The sequence below is a fragment of the Sorex fumeus genome, unplaced genomic scaffold, assembly GCF_029834395.1.
Source record: "Sorex fumeus unplaced genomic scaffold, SorFum_2.1 ptg000037l, whole genome shotgun sequence".
NCBI classification, from domain to species: Eukaryota; Metazoa; Chordata; class Mammalia; order Eulipotyphla; family Soricidae; genus Sorex; species Sorex fumeus.
This window is the reverse complement of record NW_026606094.1, coordinates 72,479,737-72,500,527: the sequence shown is the minus strand read 5'-3', so window position 1 is coordinate 72,500,527 and position 20,791 is coordinate 72,479,737. Positions and strand designations below refer to the sequence as shown.

The 20,791-nt window shown below is 50.5% G+C and overlaps 1 protein-coding gene across 1 annotated transcript in view; it reads right to left on the bottom strand.

Moving 5' to 3' along the window:
- Window positions 1-3,841, bottom strand: part of GARS1 (glycyl-tRNA synthetase 1) — a 48,806-nt gene extending 44,965 nt beyond the window's left edge. Inside the window, exon 1 of the mRNA XM_056118108.1 lies at window positions 3,671-3,841. Within this exon, the coding sequence (XP_055974083.1) occupies window positions 3,671-3,826 (156 nt within the window). The 5' untranslated portion in view covers window positions 3,827-3,841. The remainder of the gene's footprint in view (window positions 1-3,670) is intronic.
- Window positions 3,842-20,791: the final 16,950 nt, after the last annotated feature.

Below are 20,791 nucleotides of genomic sequence, written 5' to 3'. Positions count from 1 at the left end.
GCTTTCCGAAATTCTAGGATTTCCCCAAAGCTCAATTTTTTCATTGGCCACATATACTATCAGTTGTCTTTGCTCGAGCGGGCCCAGTAACGTCTCCATTGGAGACTTTGTTGTTACTGTGTATGGCATATCGAATACTCTCGGTAGCTTGCTGGGCTCTCTGAGAGGGGCGGAGGAATCGAACTCGGGTCGGCCATGTTGGCCGCGTGTAAGGCGAACGCCCTACCTGATGAAGGCCCAGTGGCCACGACTAAATAACACCCTCGCAGACATTTCAGCGTTCGTGGCCAGCAGCAGGCAGTCAGCTTGCAGCTCAGTCACACTAAGTGTCACTCCTAAAGCAACCACCTACTTCCGCGTGCTCTCACATACTTCCCTTCGCACACACAGAATACTAAAGAGACACAGGTAACTGCTTCATCAAGGAGGGCGGGAAGTGTTTCCCAAAGGGGCTCCTAGGATTCGGGGGGGAAGAAGTGGTGGCAGACTGGATGCAACGGGGTTGCTTTCTGTCACGAAAGAAGGCAGATTTCCTTAGAGGGAAGATGCCGAGCTGGTTTACCCTTCTGAAAAGGGGGTGAGGGGCCAAATAAGATCAAAGAACCTCTACTAGGAAGCAAAACTGACTTTTCCAACAGCTACACTGTGGGGAACAGAGGATCTGGTGAGCTGCCCCTGACGCGATCAGAACCACACCTGTGCTGGGGATCGAACCAGCATATGCTCCAGACCCTCAGAGCTAGGCCCCCCCAGTCCAGGATCAGCCCTTTTATGCACGGCTGCCTTTTCAACATGGTGCAAACACCAGTGCATGAAAACTGCAAATAGATTGCTTCCATGAAAATGGCTTTGATCTTGGGGACCTCCAAGGGTTCTACAGAACTACTGATAATCTTGGCCTAGCAATTATTTCCCAAAACAGATACTAAATACTGTGTTCTCCCTCTCTCTCCATCTCTGTCTCTCTGTCTCGAGGTTTTGGGACACACCCAGCTGTGCCCAGGGCTTATTCCTGGCTCCGTGCTCAGGGATCACTCCTGGCAATGTTCAGGCGACCAAACGTGGTGCGGGGGAAATCAAAACCAGGTCAGCCACATGCCAGGCAAGTTCCTGAGCTACCTCTCTGGCCCCTAAAACTGTTTTCTATTATAGGAGTACAGTACGGGAAAACAGCTCACTAGACCTTTTCTTAAAGATGTACCTACCATACATAAAAGATGGCTCTTACTGAGTTACGGTCTGTATTTTTTAATTTGGGGGGGGCACAGAGGGGGAAGTGTGTTGTATGTTATCCTTTCGTGAGCTGGGAGAAGAACAAAGGTGTAGAGAGCATATTTTGCACAAAAGCCTTAGGTTTGCTCCCCAGGACCACCACAGCGATGGGGTACCCCCCGACCCCGCTCACTGCCAAGTGTACCCCCCTCAAAAATTTTTCTTTTGGAACTGTACAGTGGTAATACAGCAGGGAGGGCACTTGCCTTGCACGCAGTCCACCTGGATTTGATTCCTCACATCCCATATGATTTCTCTAAGCACCACCAGGGGTGATTACTCAGTGCAGAGTCAGAAGTGACCCCCGAGTGCAGGGTGTGACCCAAGACAGAAGAAAAAAACATTCCTTTCTTTGTAAAAAGACAAAAAACAGATAGTAGTTTGTACTGTTTTTGTTTTGTGGGGTTGAGGGTTCACTTCTGGCTGTGCACTCAAGGATCACTTCTGGCGGGCCCGGGGACCATATAGGGTGCTGAGGATCAAACCTGGATTGGCCAGTGCAAGCCAAGTACCCAACCCTTTAGACCATCACTCTGGCCCCATGTACTGGGTTTGTTTGTTTAAAATGTTATTTATTTGGCAATATTAGGGCTGGTCATACTATACTAACCCCTTCCCCGTTTATTGTTTTTTTGTTTGGGGGCCACTCTTGGTGACACTCAGGGCTTACTCCTGGCTCTGCACTGAGGAATCACTCCTGGTGGTGTTCAGGGGACCAGATGGGATGTCCCCCAGGTGGGTGTGCAAAGCCAAGCACCCTAACCTGCTGTGCCAAGGCTCTGGCCCCTAACTCCTCTTCAAAAACAAACAAAAGCCTAGACTGCACTTGTTTCATCAAATAACTTGATTTAGAAGCTGTGATGTCTTCCTACATGTTCTACAGCTAATTCCTTAGGAATACCTGGGAGTATGCCACCGGGAAATATACTTCAGTCAACAGCCAAAACCTTTAAAAATAAAATCCACATAGCAAAAGCAGAGAAGCCAGTCTCCATGAGACACAACAGTAACATACATCACCCATCACTAGACCCATTCCCCAAACGCAAATGCCTTAAAAACCCCACCGCACAAACTTCACCATGAAAATATCCACAGAGGCCAGAGGGGACCATATGCCCCCATAAACACCTTAGATCACGGCTCAGGTCCTTACGAGGGAACACTGGAGTCAAAGTGATTCCAAGCCCAGGGGCCTGATGTATGTGTGTGTGGGGGGGGGGGGCTGGTGTGTGTGTGTGTGTGTGTGTGTGTGTGTTCCTGCAAAGTCAAAAGAACTTGAACTTCAATAAACCAACTCACATGTTCTAAAAGCAGTCAAGTACAAAAAATAATAATAATAATAAATAATAATAATAATCAACGAACAAGGATGCCAACAGAAGCCTCCACACACACGGCAACCCGGTCTGCAGGTCGTGCTCCAAGCTGGCTCGGAGGCCAGCTCCCGTCCACTGCAGAGTCGTCTGCGCGGCGGTCACAGGCTAACGTGGCAGGGGGAGGGCTCTGGGCGCGTGTTTTCCAAATTAGACGGCCTGGGGAGGCCAAGGACCAGAGCAAGAGCTGACAGCGCCCGCCCCGAGAGAGACAAAGGAACCACACCTAACTTCATGTGGGGCGGGCGGGGCGGGGCAGGGGCCCAGAGGACGCCCACACCGCAGCGTCCCGCGACCCACTTAGACCCCCGTGAAACTAACTCCCCAATAAAACCCGCGCTCGACCAGGGCAGGCCCCCAGGCGGGGGGCCCCCGGGCGCTGCCCAGGGGCAGCAGTATCTGCTGGATGTGCGGCACTGCTGCCCCAAAGAATCGCTCCCAGCCCTAGTCCCACCCTCCCGAGTTATTGCATCAGGCAGGCGCCGGTACAGGAGGAACCCGTTCGGGTGAACTCCTCGGTCGTGGTGCCCGGATGCCCCCCGTGCCAGCCGGGACTGGAACAGGGCTGGGTGTGCGCGCATCATCTCAAAAGCATCTTTCCCCTCCGACCTCCCCAAATCCCGAGATCCCCGCGTTGCCCTGGAGAGACAGAGGCCTTGCAGGCCCTCCCGACCCGGGGAGAATCCCGCTCCCCAGAGCCTGGGGGGCCGGGGGCCGGGACCCGCTGCGCGCAGCCGGGAACCCCGCGCCCACCCCCGCGGTGGTCCCTCCGCCCGGGGGACGACGACCGAGAGCTCGCTCCGGGTACCGCTCCTCGGGAAAGCCCCAGCGCGCCCCCCCACCCCCGCCCCGACACCCACGGAGCCCCGAGCGCAGGAGGGTGGCGCGGGCGCAGCGGCGGGGCCGGGGAGGTGGGGGGTGGAGATCCCCCGCGCGCGCGACCCCGGGGGTCGGCGCATCCAACCAGCGGCTGGAGACGGACCAAGGTCCGGGCGCCCCCGGGGGGCGGGCGGGCGCGGTACCTGCTGGCGCACGGCGAGCCGGAGCGGGGCGAGCGCGGCCTCGGCGCCGTCCATGCTGCGGGGCGCGGGGGCGGCCGTGCGGAGCGCGCGCGGGGACGGCGGGGGCAGCAGCGCGGCGCGGGCGGCGCGGAGCAGCGCGGGCCGCGGGCAGGGCATGGGCCGGCGCGGGCGGAAGCGGCGCGGCCGGGATGATGAAACCGCCGCGCCGGGCGCGCAGCCGCGCGTTCCCGCCCGCAGATTCGCCACGGCGCCGCCCCGGGGCAGCCCCCGGGGGCGCATCTCTGCGAGAGCCCTGGAGGGGGATGGGGAGGACACCGGGCGACCCGGGGCGGCACGGCGATCTGCAGACGTGACAGCGGCCCCGCTCCCGTTTCTGCGCTTTGACACCCCCCCCCCCCAAAGGGTCAGGGAACTTCGTCCTGGAGAGGGGCTCAAGCTCGTGCTCTTCCACCCCGGCCAGTTCCCCGCGTGGGGAAGCCGCGGACAGAGAGGTCTTAACTGGCCCGGTTCCAGGCAAGAGCTGGGCAAAGGAGGACAAGGCAGAGAAGGGGGCTTGCATGGGTTGACTTTTGACGGCGGCGCACTGTCACGATGATATTTTAGGGTGTCTAAAGTGCCTCCAAGCAAAGTGCCCAAGACTGACCGGCCTCTGCAGGGCCAGCAGGATTTGAACCCACAGAGGCGAGTCAAGTCACCGCGGAGGTGGACGAGTGCAGCATGCGGGTGCCCGGGTTGCCCCTGCCGGGGACTTGTCTGGGCTGACCGAGCTTTTGTCCTTAGCACGAGACAGAGGACCACAGCTGCCTTCCTGCACCTCTTCTGGCCTGGTGACGGCCTGGTTGGCTCCGAAAGCTACATTTCCTTTGCAGAAAGGGGAGAGAGAAAAATAATGCACTGGTCTTAGGATTTGCATCGCACTCCACCAACCCCGCCTTCTGGGTCCAAAGTAAATACAGAGGGACAGTCCACGTCATGCTCTGCGGTTCCCCCCCGCCCCCCCCCCCCCACACACACACGGCAGAGACCTCACCAGGCACCCCGGGGCTGGGGACCGCTGCTTAAGCACAGCACCAGCGCCTTGCGCAGTGACCACTTCTAGGAGTATGGAGAGAGACGTCCACCTTTTCGGAAATGGTAACTGGGGTACCTCTCTTCCTGTCCCAGATGGGGTCCCATCTGGGAGAGGTGCTTAGTGGCACTAAATCACAAACGGGACAATAACTTTAAAAAAAAACACTGAGTTATTAAACAACTTGTACTTTAAAGCCATCACTTCCAGATTTGGTATTTATTAGTCACAATTTTACGTTGCTTTATCGTAATAGGAAATTTCACGGTTGGTATTTAAAATAGAGAACAATTTTCACTACTTCCCCCCCTCCAGCCGGGTTTTTTAATTCTATAGGTCAAAAATATCTTGTCCTTTTTAAGTTTTGTGCTACAAAAGGCAAAGACATGCGCACTACTTCTCTGCTTGGCCTGCTGCTGTAGGTCCGTGTGGCTAAGAAGCAGAGTTTCGCAAATAGTTTTCCTTGGAAATTTAATTTACAAGTTAATAAGGATAGGTTTTCTTCCAGGTAGTATGGGTTTGCCACTATCTTGCATACAAATGACCAGGGCTGATCCCAACACTGCATATGATCCCACCCCACCCCCCCCCACCCCTGACCCCTGAGCACAGAGCCAGGAGAAAGCCCTGCCTTTCTCTTTTTTTTTTTCCTCTTTTGCTTGGGTTTGCAATGGTAGTAATAGTTTGCCCACAACTGCACAGCCGTGAGTGGAGAAAGGGAGCTTGTCGCAGAGGTAGATTTAGCATGTGACTACGGGAGCCTGTGGCAGAGATAGATTTATCGCGTGACTGCTGTCTGTGCCCCTTCCAGGCCCTGCAGGGGCCCAAACATGGAAAGTACATAGCCATGTTGTTCATTCTGTTTTTCTTTCTTTCTTTCTTTCTTTCTTTCTTTCTTTCTTTTTTTCTTTCTTTTTTTTTTTTCATTTTGGGTCACACCCGGTGATGCTCAGGGGTTACTCCTGGCTCAGCACTCAGGAATTACTCCTGGCGGTGCTCGGGGGACCATATGGTACGCTGGGAATCGAACCCGGGTCAGCCATCTGCAAGGCAAATGCCCTACCCCCTGTGCTATTGCTCCAGCCCCATCTGTTTTCCTTTTTTTGTTACAGTTCTTTTCTTTATTGGAGGGAATAAAATTTGCATATGTTGAAATGCACAAATCTAAAGTTTAGAGCTAAATGGACTGTTGATGTGCTTTTGTTTTGGGGCCACACCAAGTGGGCTCAGGGCTTTCTCCTAGCTCTGTGCTCAGGGGTTATTCCTGGAGGAGTTCGGGGATCATATGCAGTGCTGGGATCAACCCTGGTCAGCTGCGTGCAAGGCACATGCCCTACCTGCTATACGTTTGCTGGTCTCCAAGTTAAGTGGATTCTGGCCAAAAAATGTCCTCTGTCACCCCCCACCTGCTGAGTGGCTTACACTCCAGCCTCTGCTCACAGAGAAAGCCTCCCACTTCCCTTTGAGTCCTGAGTGATGAGGCAAGGGCTGAATTGAGGCAATTTATTGTCCCAGTCATTTCTGTTTTGAGTTGGCTGATTCCCATGGTTAGGTTCAGGGAAGGTTTTAGTTTTTAGAACAGTCTAGGGGCTGGAGGAACGCAGCCAGCAGAGATGCTGGGAGGCAGACGGGGTTGGGTGGTTCCTCTGACCCAAGGACCTTGGGCCGTGGGTCCCAGAGGAAATAAAGCTCAGCAACCTGTCGTCGAACAGTCTCTGGACACGGCGCCGGGGTCTGTTGAGGATCTTGCAGGTCCCAGGGGGTTGTCCAGGTACCGGAACTCACCCCCTCCAGGGATTCAGGAGGGGCCAAGGCACAGGAGCAACCAAACTTCCAGCAAGGAGGAGGGCACAAGCCCTGCAGGCCACAAGAGTGCAGTAGTGTTCTCCAGAGTCACTTGGGCTGTGCAGAGCCTTCACACCTGTCCACAGTCTTTCAAGAAACATCAGCCAGCACCCGCTATGCACCAGGCACTCTTCTAAGCACCGACAGAACAGCGAGCAGGAAGACAGGGAGGGGAGAGGCCCAAAGGCAGAAGCATTGGTTCTGCATGCAGGGGTGCTGGGCTCCGTCGATGCCACGCACAGCCCTCTGAGCACCTCCGGGAATGACCCCGAACATTAAGCCAGGAATAGCCCCTGAGCATCACCTGATGTGGCCCCCAAATAAAATCAAAACTGAACAAGCCATTAAAAGACACACCTCCGTACCACGAACTTTGGAATCACTGACCATATGAAAATAAGATGATGTGCTGGCGCAGGCACGGGGAGAAAGGGGCTCTCCTTCACTCTTGGTGGGAACACCAACTGGTCCAGCCTTTTTGGGAAAAAAATATGGACATTCCTCAAAAAACTAGAAATTGAGCTTTCCTTTGACTCAGTAATACCACTTCTGGGGATATATCCTGGAGTCTAAAAACGCACAGCAGAAACAGCATCTGCACTCCTATGTTTGTTGCAGCACAATTCACCGTAGTCAGAATCTGGAAACAACCTGAGTGCCTGAGAACAGACAAAAAGATTAAGAAACTATGGCACATCTACATAGTGAAATACTACGCAGAACTTGGGAAAAATAAGTCATGAAATTTGCCTATAAATGGATGGACATGAAGAGTATCATGCTGAGTGAAATAGGTCAGGAGAAGAAGGACAGACATAGAATGACTGCACTCATTTGTGGGATATTATATATATGTATATGTACATATATATATACATATAGTAGAGGGGACTGGAGCAATAGTACAGTGGTACGTACAGTGGGTAGGGCATTCACCTTGCATGTGGCCGACCCGGGTTAGATCCCAGCAACCCATATAGTCCCTGGAGGACCACTAGGAGTAATTCTTGAGTTCAGAGCCAGGAGTAACCTCTGTGCATCTCCAGGTGTGACCCCAAAAAACCTATATATTATATACAGTAGAACACCAAGGCCAGGCGAAACAAGGGCTAGGCCTACCACAAGTGTGTGTGGTGTTGGGGAACAGTTTTCCCCAACATTCCCAGACACATTGCACACTGGGTCCGGGCAGACATGGGATGAATAATGATGGGCATGTGGAGAAACACCTTCCAGGAAGAGCTGATGGCTGTTCACATTATTGCCAAACACACACATATTTTATAGAGGGTCTCAGCTTATAAGAAGGTCCAGTCACATGAAGTTTAGCATAATTGGCCTGTCACCTTTTCTTCTCTGCTTCACCCCAGTCCAATCCCAATCAAGGCTAGATGCTGCACGTTGCTAAGCATACATGACAGTTTCTTTGTCTTGGGTGCATGGGACCAAGGGGTCGAGTGAGGCTCAAGGCCGAACACACGGTGCTGGCTGACACCCTGTTCTTGTCAACTTTGCCCAGATACTCCCTCTTTCAAGGTTTTGCTTCTGGGCTGCTTTGCAAGGTCGGGTCTTATTTGCTCCAGTGCCTGTCACCATGCTCCACGGTGTGGGGTGGGGGTAGGTAAGATAGAGAAGGGACAACTATGACAGTAGTAGTTGGAAATGATCACACTGGACAAGAACTGAGTGTTAAAAGTAGGCAAAGGGATACACATGACAACCTTTCAGTATCTGCGTTGCAAACCACAATTCCCAAAAAGGGAGAGAGAGGGAGAGAGAGAGGGAGAGGGAGAGGGAGAGAGAGAGAGAGAGAGAGAGAGAGAGAGAGAGACCGATAGACAGAAATGCCTGCCATAGAGGCAGGCTGGGGGTGGTGGTGGATGATGGAAGGAAAATGGGGACACTGGTGCTGGGAAATGTGCACTGGTGGAGGGATGGGTGTTGGGACACTGTATGACTGAAATCTGTCATGAACAGCCTTGTAAGGGTCTATCTCACAGTGATTCAAAAAAAAATTTTAAAGAAAAATAACAAAAAGCAAGCTGATATGATGTGGGGAAAGTTCAGTGAGCAAGTACCTGCCTTGCAGCTATGAGGCTGTGAGTTGGGTCCCCCACAGTCCCCTACATGCGGAACACAATGCCAAAGGAACTGCCGCTGTGGGGATCCCTGGTGCATGCACAAAGTGTGCAATTTCCAGCATAGCAGCCAAGTATGTGCAAACACTGCAACTACAGACAGGGTGTGATCCCCAATGAGCCAGGCTCACAACCAAGTTTGCGACCCCCGGTCATCACAGCAACCCAAGAGACTAGCAGCAAAAGGAGAAGAGGAGGAGAGAACCATAAAATACATAAATAAATAAAAACAAGTTGATTAATCACTCCAGATAGTGATATAGTGATAAAACTCTAAAAATAATAAGACAGGGAAAATGGATAAAGCATGGCAAGGGATGAGGGGTTAGATAGGCATCAACTCTGAGCAGCGACATTTGATCAAGGATATGAAGATGCCAGAATCAGCCATAAGAAGACCAGGGTAGTAGCATGTGCAAAGGTCCTGAGGTGAGAGCCTGCTTGACCTGTGTGAAGACTGGTAAGAAACTGCATGTGTCTAGAAGACTGTGAGTGGAGAGAGGTATAAAATAATATCAGAGAAAAGCAGAGAGCAGAGCATATAGGTTACGGTTAAAATTAAAAGTCTCATATTTTTTAGTGTAGTTATATGCCACTGAGGGTTTTCATTTTTAAATTTTATTTATTAACTTATATATATTATTTTATTTATTCAATTTGCTTATTTTGCTTTTGGACCATTCTTTTGGCAGTGCTCGAGCTTACTCCTGGCTCTGTGCTCAGGGGTATCTCCTGGTGATGCTGGGAGGGACCATATGTGATTCTGGGGATTAAACTCAGGTCAGCCTCATGCCAGACAAGTGCCCTAACCCCTGTACTGTACCCAACCCTCAATCACACATATGGTCCATTTGTTCTGTTAGCAACCTGTTCTGCCTTCTGACTGCCACTGGTGCTTGTGTAAGGAAGATCACAGGAGTCTCTGGGGAACAGGAGAAGGAGGGAACTCGCTTCTGAAAGTTCTGCCGGGTGGGTTTTTCTGTGGAGTCAGGCAAAGCCACATGGACTGATGGGAAATCATGGGAGTGAGTGGTGAGCAGGTGGTCCTGGCAGGACTCTCCAGTTTGGGGTCTCACCAGCTTTTCCTAAGCTTGAAGTCAGTCACACAGGCCTCCCCCAGGGAGCCTCCTTCCGCCAACTCCCCACCAGAATCCCCGGCCCTCTCCCTGCTGGAGGGGATGCTTCCCAGAACTGGGTGTGGGAGGGAGGCCCCACATCTATTCTGGCTCCCTGTGGGGGTCTCCAAACCAGACCTTGCCCTCTCTGGCCTCAGTTTCCCTTCTGAACAATCAACGAGGGACCATACCTGCTGCCCTGTGGCCCCTTCCTTTTCTGATCATGGGTTTGTGAACTTGTGACTTGGGCAAACAAAACTCCTAAGACCTGGAAGGTGAGCAAGATTCTCCCTGTGCAGCAGAGGGGACAGCGCCCCAGAGACCAGCCCTGGGTGGGGGGAGGGGCAGGGCTGCTGGGAGCTGTGTCAGCACAGATGCCCTTTCCCCGGGAAGTGCAGCTCAGCCGGTAGGTACTCAACTCTCATCCAAGGGGCCCCACCTCTCCTGCAGAGAGTGGAGTGCCATCATGGAATGTTACTTGGGGCTCTGGCTTTGCCACTTTGGGGGAAGAAGAGGCTTGAGCCAGTTAGGAAGACGAGATGGGTAAACAGGTCAATAAGAGGTTCACTGGAGTGTGTGTGTGTGGGGGGGAGGTGGGGGGATGGGGGAGAGGATCCCAGAGTGAGACTTCTGTAGCTGGCTGGGTATACATATCCTGCTGTGAATGGTGCCCCCTTGAACGATGAGATGGGAAAGGGGCCATTGCAGGTGTGATTCAGTGAAGACTGTGGACCCTCAGCCAACACAATTGCTGTCCTGGAAAGATTAGGAAAATCAGGCAGAGAGAGCACAAAAGGTGGGAGCAGATTCCAACCCGGACATGCCTGCTCTCCCAAGTACCACCAAGCTAGGGGCAGACTGTAAGCACTGCTGGGGGTTCCAAAAACTAAAAGGAAGGAGAGCTGGGCCCGGAGCTGGGCCCTTGCATCCCCGGCATCCCATATGGTCCCCAGAGCACCACCAGGAGTAACCCTTGAGCATCACTCAGTGTGACCTGTCACTGTCACTGTCACTGTCCTCCCGTTGTTCATCGATTTTCTCAAGCGGGCCCAGTAAAGTCTCCATCGTGAGACTTTGTTGTTACTGTGTTTGGCATATCGAATACGCCACGGGTAGCTTACCAGGCTTTGCCGTGCAGGTGAGATACTCTCGGTAGCTTGCCGGGCTCTCCGAGAAAGGCGGAGGAATCGAACTCGGGTCAGCCAAGTTGGCTGCGTGCAAGGAAAATGCCCTACCTGCTGTGCTATCGCTCCAGCCCCAGTGTGACCTAAAAGCAAAAAAAAAAAAAAAAAAAAAAAAAAAAACCAAAACTGAAAGAAACATCAGGACATGGGAGAGAAAATAACCCCAAGGCACTGGGCAGTTTTTGTTGCTGGTGGTGGTGGTTTTTTTTTTTTTTTTCCTTTTTGGGTCACACCCGGCAATGTACAGGGGTTACTCCTGGCTCTGCACTCAAGAATTACTCCTGGCGGTGCTCAGGGGACCATATGGGATGCTGGGAATCGAATCTGGGTCAGCCGCGTGCAAGGCAAACACCCTACCTGCTGTGCTATTGCTCCAGCCCCGGGTTTGTTTTGTTTTTATTTTTGGTTTTTGGTCACACTTGGTACTCAGGGTTTCCTCATGGTTCTGCTCTTCGGGTTCACTCTTAAATGGAAGGGCTCAGGAGCCTTTTGGGGTGCCAGGGAGGAAAGTCGGGTTGGCCACGTGGAAGGCAAGTGCCCTACCTGCCGAGTTAGCACTTTGACCCCTGTGTTTCCTTATTTAAAAGAAGCCCAGACACTGGCAATTAGGTTCAGCGGCTGGAGAGTAAGCTCTGAGCACTGCTGGGTTGTGGCCCCCAAAGAAAAAAAGGCAATTGAAACACAATTAAAAATCTCACTCCCCACAAAACCTGGGCCCAGATGAGCTCACTAGTGAATTCTTCCAAATCTTCGAGAACCCTTTTCCTTTCCTCATCAGGCTTTTTCCAGAAAGCCAAAAAAAAGAGCAGTTCTCCCAGTTTCTTTGAGGCCAATATTACCCTGATATCAAAAGCAGGCAGAGATGTCTCTAGGGAAAGCAGAACAAATATCCCTGGCAAATCCCAACAGCACCAAAGGTGCTCACGAGCCTCAGCTAATCCAGTCGTCTGCCACCGCCACAGCCCAGTCTGCCCCAGATCTGTGGGCCAGGCTCGGGGTTCGGACCCATTCAGACAGTCCAGCCTTTTTGCTCTGTTTCATTAGACTCCAAATGTGGGTGCTTCTCTCCTCACTTCTCTCCCTTCCGATACAATTCCTTTAGGTCACCATTTGTCTTCTGAAATTCCTTTCCGCAGAAGCTGGGGACCATCAGAACTGATGTCGCCTCTTCCCGACAACAGCGAAGGTTGGCTCTGGCCTGACGTCCCTGGCTCCTGCCATATTTGGGTGGTGGGGAACAGACCCAGATCCTGCAGAACAAGCAGTTCTCAGGTCGCCTGGCGGGAACTTGCACCGGCCAGCAGAAGCAGAGCAGCCACCCCGTGGAGGGATGGGTGTGGACATGTGTGAGACTTCCCTCACTGGCACTTTCCAGACAAGGCCATCACCAGCCACGGGTGACAAGTGGGGAGCAGCACCCACTCACGGCTCCAGGGGCTCTGGGACCCCTGTTCACTCCACCCACAACTCAACAACACAGTGACTTCAAGGGATGGAAGGACCTGGCTAGTGTGTTGAGGTGGTCTTGAAGCTGCTGTTTTTCTGTGCCTGGAATGGTACCTGTCATGACATAGATGCTCAATAAATGAATCAACGTTGGGTGTCAAGTCCCTTTCTTTCCATTTCGTTTTGCTGAATTTTTGTTTGTTTTGTTTTGGGGTCACACCCTGTGGTTCTCAGGACTTATTCCAGGCTCTGTGCTCAGGGATTACTCCTGGCAGGGTTCAGGGGACCATATGAGATGTCGGGGATCAAACCCTGGTTGGCTACCTGCAAGGTAACTACCTGTGATACTATTGCTCCAGTCTCAAAGAATTTTTGTCATTTCTGCCCTCTGTGTCCTTATAAAAATTTGTACAATATTTTACCTGGGGCTAATTTAATTTCTATTTTTCTTTCATTATATTTGAAATGGGGCTGGAGTGATAGCACAGCGGGTAGGGTGTTGACCTTGCACGTGGCCGACCTGGGTTCAATTCCTCCGTCCCTGTTGGAGAGCCTGGCAAGCTACCCAGAGTATCCCACCCGCATGGCAGAGCCTGGCAAGCTCCTCGTGACGTATTTGATATGCCAAAAACAGTAACAACAAGTCTCACAGTGGAGACGTTACTGATGTCCGCTCGAGCAAATCAATGAACAACGGGAGGACAGTGCTATAGTGCTATACTAGAAATGAAAATACGCTCTTTAAAAAAAAAAAAACTCTGGGCCAATGCTTTGGCTCCTGATGCCTTCCTATTCTTTTCCCTGTACTCTTTGAACTTTGAGGCAGCAACTTCAGTTCGCTTTTAAAATGCCTGGTGACTATTTGGCTTCTGCTTTCTTGGGCTCTCAGCAGACTTTCCTGGTGAGGGTTCGGAGTCCCCTGTCTAGTGAAGCAGCTCCTCTCTGAGGCTCCTTCAAGCCTCCCTTTCCTGTGGCCCAACTTGAAGCCAGCAGAGTTTTTCCCGGACTAGCTCTTTTTCACCAAGCGTCATGTGAGAAGTTCCAAGCTTGCTGGAATTTTCCTTTTGACCCAGGGGTTACATTGCACTTGATCGTCTTAACTTCTGAGCTTAAACGTGCTTGGGCACGTTTGGCAGTAGGAGAGATCCTGGCCTCTGTACAGAGGAATTGATTGGATTTTCAGGCATTTGTTTCTTTAACTTAGTTTTGGGGGGCCCTTCCAGCAGTGCCCCAGGACTATTCCTGGCTCGGCGCTCAGGAGACCATCTGTGGTGCCAGGATTTCAAACTGGGGCCGGTCACCTGCAAAGCCCACACCTTACCTTCAGCTTGGTCTTGCGGGCCTCTTATGCATTTATTTGTCTGTTTCTGTTCTGGCGGGGAGAGATAAGGCGATAATAGCTTTGTAAGAGCCGCATTCCAACAGTCTGGACAGAGCAGCTCTTCCACTTCTGGGCCTAGAAACTCCGGGGAGCTGCTGTAGTCTGCGGTGGGGAGACTCCCCACACCCCCCCACCTCCTGCCAGGACACGGGCTCCAGGACAGAGAACCCTAGCTATGTGTTGGCGCCTTGTTGACTGAATCTTAGAGAACAGGATGCCGGCTGGACACAAGTGCAAGTTCCCAGTGCTATGTGCCTTCCACCTTCTGCATCGTCCTGACAGGGGCCGCTGTCAACACCAGTACCGCCTTCCCTCTTCTTACCATCTCTTGCCACCCCTCACCTCTGGCTCCGGGCGCTGGCATCCAAGCCCAGCCCAGCACCCTTGAAGACCTACCTCAGTCTGAATGTGGGGGCGGGGAGGTAGTATAGTCGGTAGAGCACTTGTCTTGCATGCAGCTGACCTGGGTTTGAGCCCCCACATCCCACTCTCCAGGAGCGACCCCTAAGCACAGGGTTCGATTCCCAGCATCCCATAGGGTCCCCCGAGCACTGCCAGGAGTAATTCCTGAGTGCAGAGCCAGAAGTAACCCCTGTGCATCACTGTGTGTGACTCAAAAAGAAAAAAAAAAGACCTTAACTTTGGGGTGTGCTTCCTAAAACAAACAAAAAGAAACAAAAATGTCAATATTCTGAGTCTTTTAAAATTTCTGTTTTCTTCTTGGTTTGTTTTGGGGCCATACCCAGCAGTGCTCAGGGGTCACTCCTGGCGCTGTACCCAAGAATCACTGCTGGCCATGCTCAGGAGCAATATGAGATGCCGGGGATTGAACCCAGGTTGGTCACATGCCAGGTAAGTGCTCTACCCCCTGTACCATTGCTCTGACCCCCAAAATTATTGTTCTTAGTTTAATTTTTAGAATGTCATTATCAAAGAGAAAGCAAGAGAGGATCTGGGGGTGAAAGCAGGAAGTGAATATCTAGACTGTGTGTTGGGGTTACTCTGGAGTTCCCGAGATTCAGGGACCCTCCCTCAGGGTGATTCTGCTGGGTTTGTCTTTGGATTTACTCCAGGAATCTGGAGTGAATTTGGATTCACTCCCCGGAAGGAGAGAGCTACATGGATGTGTATTGACACTGCATCGAAAACAACAACTAACTTGTGTCAGCTGCCCAGGGCTAATATGTATTTTCATGTACTTGTATGAAGAAACATGTGCCTCGCGTCTTGCTGGGACCTGTCCTCCCCAGAGGTGACTTAACCAGCTTCGGTCCAAGTTCAAGATCAAAGGCACCGTGGGAAAGCCACAGGCTAGGATATCGTCAGCAGCGACCTTGCTTGCGGCCAAGGACCACACCCAGTCACCCTCCCACTATAGGTTTAAAGGAAACATGACCCATCTCCAGAGGCCTATTTCCCTGGAGAATCTCCGCAGAATCGAGGTCCCCCTTGTCCCGAAAAGATTTCATCTCACTCATGGGCTTTTGTGCCATCAGTGACACAGTGTGACAACCTGAAGCCACGCAACAGTATCCAAGAGATTCTGATGGGAATTTGGAGAGAACCAAATTTGTGGAGGCTTCCGTTAAAGAGGCCAAAGGATTATAAATTGGATCTAAGTCACGAACAAAGAATTTATGGAAAAGAAGAAAGATCTGGGTTACACCAAGTACTAAAAACCTGAAGTAATTTGCTGTTGGTATTGTGCTTAGGAAATTCACAGCACTTATCTACAGGATGCCAAAGGAGGTAATTAATATTAGAGATATCAAAATAGATAAGACATAGACCCACATCTTCAGAGCACAAGGAGAAATAGAAAAAACATTTGCTTTTTTGTTGTTGTTATGTTTGGGCACTATGCCTGGCTGTGCTCAGGGCTTACTCCTGGCTTCATGCTCAGGGATCACCCCGGGCAGTGCTCAGAAACCATCCGGGGTGCCGGGAATTGAATCTGGGTTGGCCATGTGCAAAGCAAGCACCCTGCCTGCCATACTATCACTCTGGCCCTCTAGAGAAAATATATGAATGTTACAGAGGAATCATCAGGAACTGGGACAATAATGTTTCAAACCCCCTTTCCTTTATTTTTCTTTTTAATGTAGGAGTACTGCTATTTATTCTGTCATTGCTTAAGCTGACTGAAGTAGGCATGAACTCCGCACTGTCCTTCCTTTCTGATTAATAAAAGAAAACTATTCATTAAAAATGATTTGGGGGCTGAAGCGATAGCACAGGGGGTCGGGTGTTGGCCTTGCACGCTACCAACTGGCTTCAATTCCCAGCATCCCAGGTTCCCTGAGCACTGCCAGGAGTGCAGAGCCAGGAGTAAGTCCTGCATGTCGCCGGGTGTGACCCAAAAAGAAAAAAAAAAGGAAATAAAGCAAAAATTAAAAAGCATTTGTTATTGTTCCTTCAGAAATCACAGATCACAGATCATCCTGTTATTCGTCGATTACCTCGAGCAGGCCCCAGTAACGTCTCCTTCATCCTAGCCCTAAGATTATATTCAAGGCTCTTTAGGAGAATGAGACCCATCATTGTTACTGGTATTTGGCATATTGGGTACGACACAGGGAGTTTGCCAGACTCTGCCGTGTGGGCAGGTTACATTCAGTAGCCTGCCAGTTTGTCAAAGTAGGAATGAGATGTCATAATAAGATGTCGTGTGGCCGCAAATGCGGCCGCACGGTTCCGGGATCTGGTTTTTATAGTCTCTGAGTCTTGGCTGCTGATGGGATTACACGGCGCCAGGGGGCCAGTTGGTGTGTGTGATCCCCGCCTACTGGAATTTGGAGGATCTGGGTGGAGGATCCTTCAGAAATAATCACAATAAATAATTGTTATTTCTTTTCATGGTTACATATGGCCACACTAAGTACAAACATTGTATTCCAGGTACAGAGACTAGATTAGAGTTTGATTGTGAAGTGGGTCTCTTCCTCATCCCATTTTACAGATGGGAAAGCAGAGGTCAGCCTGGTCCAAATCAGAGCTCACAGTAGGCAGAGGTGGGACTCAGCCGAGGTGTGTCTGGGATTGCATCCAGAGCAAGGACCACAAGGAGCTCTCCTGTCGACCCTGTCCCCAAACACAGGCACCAAATTTGTTTCATTCCCAAACTCTCAACCAGGCCAGGGGCCTGGAGGAAGCAAGGGCCAAGTCTCTCTCATGATGGTGGCAGGGAATGTCTGAATATCTGTCTGAGGCTGTGACTCGGGTCACTTTCAAGCAACTAATTTCTGATTCCTACAGAGAAACAGAGACCGAACAGGCCCTCAGCTCTGAAAACACATCACACAACAAAACAAGACTTGATGTTCTCAAGAACTCCTTAAGAGTGGCGCAAAGTGGAGAAAATTCTTGGCCACGTATCTAATTAGGGACCATGCCTGCTTATATAGTGGTGCCCCCTGGTGGAAATAGGGGTGTAGAACAGTGTCCAGCCAGACAGATAGGGAAATGTTCAGAGAAAGATTTGCAAGTTGAAATCCCTGCCTCAGCAAAAGGACAAGAGCTGCGTCTGGGAGTTGAAGGGGTGCGGAGTGATAGTATAGTGGGTAGTATAGCATTTGTCTTGCACGTGGCTGACCTGGGTTTGATCCCTGTGCACCATATGTTCTCCTGAGCACCACCCAGGAATGATTTCTGAGCACAGAACCGGGATTGTCCCCTACCCCTGGCAAAGTTGTAACTGATTCAGGGGAGAACTAGGGAGCTAATTCTTCTCACATCCTGACAAGGGAGGAGATAAGATAACATACACTTCTCTTTGTTTATGTTTCCCTGTATCATTAAATAAAATGCTGCCATCTATGTTGGTTACAATAAAATGACCTCCAATGTTCATATACCTTAAATACTTAGCAGACGAAAATGAGGCGATACACTAGGGCATCTTCAGGAGTTAGCTGAGACAGAGAGCACAGAGGAAGTGGCCAAACAGTGCTGTTGGGTATTTCATTCTTCAAGATGAGAAAAATTTCAACCACCAGATGCTAATGCTGGTGAAAGTAGCTCTTGCTCTTGCAAGAGTCCCACAAACAGTGATGACTTGGTTCAATTCTCCTCCTAATTCCCCTGTCTAACATAAGTTAGAGGAGTGTGGTCTTTGCTTTATGAAGTTCATTTAAAGATAAAAAGGTTTGGAACTCTAAAGTTCCTACCAAAGACCGACAGAAAGTCCTGCTTAAACATCAGTGGGGCTGGATGTCTGCTAAGCACACAGCACCACATCAGGACAGGTTTCCAAGGGTCCACATACGCCATGAGTCATATGCAAGATGGAATCTCTCTGAAAACGTGCCCCTTCATCCTGGGGAGCGTCTGAGAATGGCTGATCCTCAGAAAGAAGGCTCAAAATCATTGCCTGCGGGGTCCTTCAATCCCTGGGGTTCTCTAATGTCAATCAACATCATACACGCTACGATGGTTATTGAAAACAATTTTTAGAAAAAGGATGAGAAATAACTGGTTTGAAAACAAATGTTTTGGGTCTCATGGATTTGGTTGAGGATCACACCTGTGGTCTGGTTTCTCTGGGACCTAGTCAGACTTTCCGCCTGTTCTCCTTTAGACCTATAGTCTGAGCTAAGTAGGAGCAGGGGGCAAGCACCCCCCCCCCCCCATTCTGAGTGTGGTTCTGCCGCATTTGGAGACGTTGGGGACCCCAGCCACTCATTTCCTTACCTAGCTAACAAAAGTGTCTGCTGCTATACTTTTAAATTCTTTCTGTTAGTAAAACTCACTGACTTAGATGTGTAGTTTCCAAACTGTTTGGACTCTCCCCAAGATTTCTGAAGGGGATCTGGGGCGACTCCAAGGATTTAACTTACATTTGGGCTGGAGCAATAGCACAGCGGGTAGGGCATTCGCCTTACACGCAGCCAACATGGCCGACCCGAGTTCGATTCCTCCGCCCCTCTCGGAGAGCCCGGCAAGCTACCGAGAGTATTTGATATGCCAGACACAGTAACAACAAAGTCTCCAATGGAGACGTTACTGGGCCCGCTCGAGCAAATCGATGATCAACGGGAGGGCCTTTACCATTACCTTTACCTTTACCTTTACCTTGAAGTCTGAGGGTTTGAGGAGCTCAGTGTGAAAATGACTGTCTTGGGATCATCTCATGAAACACGAAAAGGCCATTGACATTAAAAGAAGGTTCTGTAGAAACAAGTCTGATTTGGGGCTGGGAAGAGTGGCGAGTGGTGGCACATGCCTGATCTGGGTTTGATCCCTGGAACCCGTGTGACTCCTTCAGCATCACTGGGTGTGACCCTGGCACTAAAGGGTCGAACAGCAGCACATTCTCCAGCTTGAGCACTCAGTGGACGACCTGGGTGGCAGAGAACCACTGAAGCGTTGGGAGGAGGGCGTGTGTCACACCCGGCAGTGCTTAGAGTTCATTCCTGGCTTGACACACAGGAATCACTCCCTGGTGGTGCTTGGGAGTTCATGTGGGTTTCAGGGGATCCAACCCAGTTGAACTGAGTGCAAGGAAAGTGAGTGCCCAATCTGCTGTACTATTTGTTCAGACCAAAGGTGGAGCTTTTTAAGGTGAAAAGATGATGGAGATGATTACAGAGTGTTGTCAACCTACCAAACTCTGCTGGAGTATGTCCTCAAAGGAGGTGAGTAGGGGACACTTTATGTTGAGTGTTTTCTTGTCACGTGGTTTTCTTTGGGGGCGGGTGTTTGAGCAATATCCATTATTGCTCAGGGGCTACTCCTGGCTCAGTGTCTGGGGGAACGATGCAGTGCCAGGGATCAAACCAGAGCTGGTCACATGCAAAGCATTTCCCGTAATCCCTGTACTATTTTTTTAGCCACAAGTTCTGTTTTTCTTTTGTTTTGGGTAATCCAGCTGTGGTCAGGGGTTCCTTTTGGCTCTGCACTCAGAAATCAATCCTGGCAGGCTTGGGGGACCTTATTGGATGCCAAGAACTGAACTCAGGTTGACCACATGCAAGGCCAATGCCCTAACTGCTGTACTATGTCTCTCTGGTCCCTAGCCATAAGTTTTTCTAAAAAAAAAAAAAGAAAACATTTGCAAACCATAATGCCCCAAAGGGCAGGGGTGGAGAGAGAGAGAGAGAGAGAGAGAGAGAGAGAGAGAGAGAGAGATAAAGTGACTGCCATAGAGACAACTGGGGGATGAGAGGGAAAGGAACATTGATGGCGGGAAATGCACACTGGTGGAGTGATGGGTGTTGGAACACTGTATGATTGAAATCTGACCATGACGAGGTTTGTAACTCTATCTCATGATGATTCAATTAAGAAAAAACTTTAAAAAAGAAAAAGGAAACATTTGAATAGCCAAATTTAGCGCCAATCTGTCAGGTGAAGTATTTTAAATGGAAGGTATCGTTGTCTGCAATTTAATTAGAAGCATTCTAAGGAAGATGGGTGGAGAGAGGTGATTAATCAAATAAAAAGGTGCCGACCTATCTCACAAGGAGCTTCTTTGTTTTATATTGGAATGTTTATAATAAAAGATTGGTGAAACATTTGCTTTGTTAAAACCAGGGGCATCCTCCGTGGTATGTGGGGGCCTGGAAGGCTGACCCAGGGCTGCTCAGGACTCAGGATGCCCAGCGGACAGGCAGTGCTGGGGGTCAAACTCGGGTCTTTCCGGGCAAGGCGCCTGCTCGAGTCCTTTGAGCTGTCTACCTGGCCCTAGGGGAAGTTTTAAAATTGGTAATTGGGGAGGAACTTATGTTCCCTCATTTTTATTTCCAGAATTCATTTGTTTCTTTAGTAACAAACAAAACATTCAATTTTCAGTCACCATGATGGAGAACCCTACCTGTTCCAGAATGACCAAAACAAGAACCGATCGCAGCCAGTTGGCGAGGGTGCAAAGAAACTCCAGCTGTTACCTGTGTTGGTGGGAATGCATGATCTTTTGGGAAATTTGAGGGAAAATCTACTCCCAGGG